The sequence below is a fragment of the Dendrobium catenatum genome, unplaced genomic scaffold (assembly GCF_001605985.2).
Source record: "Dendrobium catenatum unplaced genomic scaffold, ASM160598v2 original_scaffold_110586, whole genome shotgun sequence".
In the NCBI taxonomy this organism is placed as follows: domain Eukaryota; kingdom Viridiplantae; phylum Streptophyta; class Magnoliopsida; order Asparagales; family Orchidaceae; genus Dendrobium; species Dendrobium catenatum.
This window is the reverse complement of record NW_021429021.1, coordinates 1-697: the sequence shown is the minus strand read 5'-3', so window position 1 is coordinate 697 and position 697 is coordinate 1. Positions and strand designations below refer to the sequence as shown.

Genomic DNA, 697 nt, shown 5'->3' with positions numbered 1-697 from the left:
TTTCTGTGTATATATAAACCCTAAAAAAACAGAATCTCTCTGTCCCCAACAATGCCTTCTTCCTCCCGACCCTTCCTCTCACTGCCGTTCATCCTCCTCCTCCTCGCCTCCACCGCCACCGCATCCTCCTCAACCAACCCCATCGCCTCCATCCTCTGCCGTAACTCCGACACCCCCTTTCTCTGCCTCCGTATCTCTTCTCCTCTCCGCAATGTGAACCCATTGACGCTAACCGAAGCTGCAATCAAGATCGCGACCAAAGTGGCTCTACGCGCCAAATCTAAGGCTATTCTCCTATCGCTATCGCCGCGGCTAAGCCCTCAGCAGAAATCGAGCTTGGAAACCTGCGCGGAGAGCTATGGCGACGTGGTGGATGGGCTTCAGGATAGCGCTAATTTCCTCGCGATGTCGTCGATGAAGAAAGCGGGTGTGATGAATTACTTGTCGGCGGCCAGCTTCGGCGTGACGGTCTGCGAGGATGCGTTCAGAGGAGTGTCGAGGACTACATTTCCTCTGGCTAGGGTTAATAAGACGCTCAGGAAATACGTCTCCAATGCTTTGGCGATGGGGGATCAGCTCAGCTTACATTGGTGAGGTAAGTTTAATGTTAATGTGCGATGTCGGGGGCTTAGGGTTTTTCTCACTTTCCGGTAATCAAAATCGTATCTGGAATTCTCATAGTCCCATTCAACTATGA

General features: G+C 51.8%; 1 protein-coding gene across 1 annotated transcript; it reads left to right on the top strand.

Moving 5' to 3' along the window:
* Positions 1–7: 7 nt before the first annotated feature.
* Positions 8–681, top strand: LOC110112027 (pectinesterase inhibitor-like). Its single transcript, XM_020844100.2, has one exon. The coding sequence runs from the start codon at positions 52–54 to the stop codon at positions 592–594; it is 543 nt and encodes a 180-aa protein (XP_020699759.1). The 5' UTR covers positions 8–51; the 3' UTR covers positions 595–681.
* Positions 682–697: the final 16 nt, after the last annotated feature.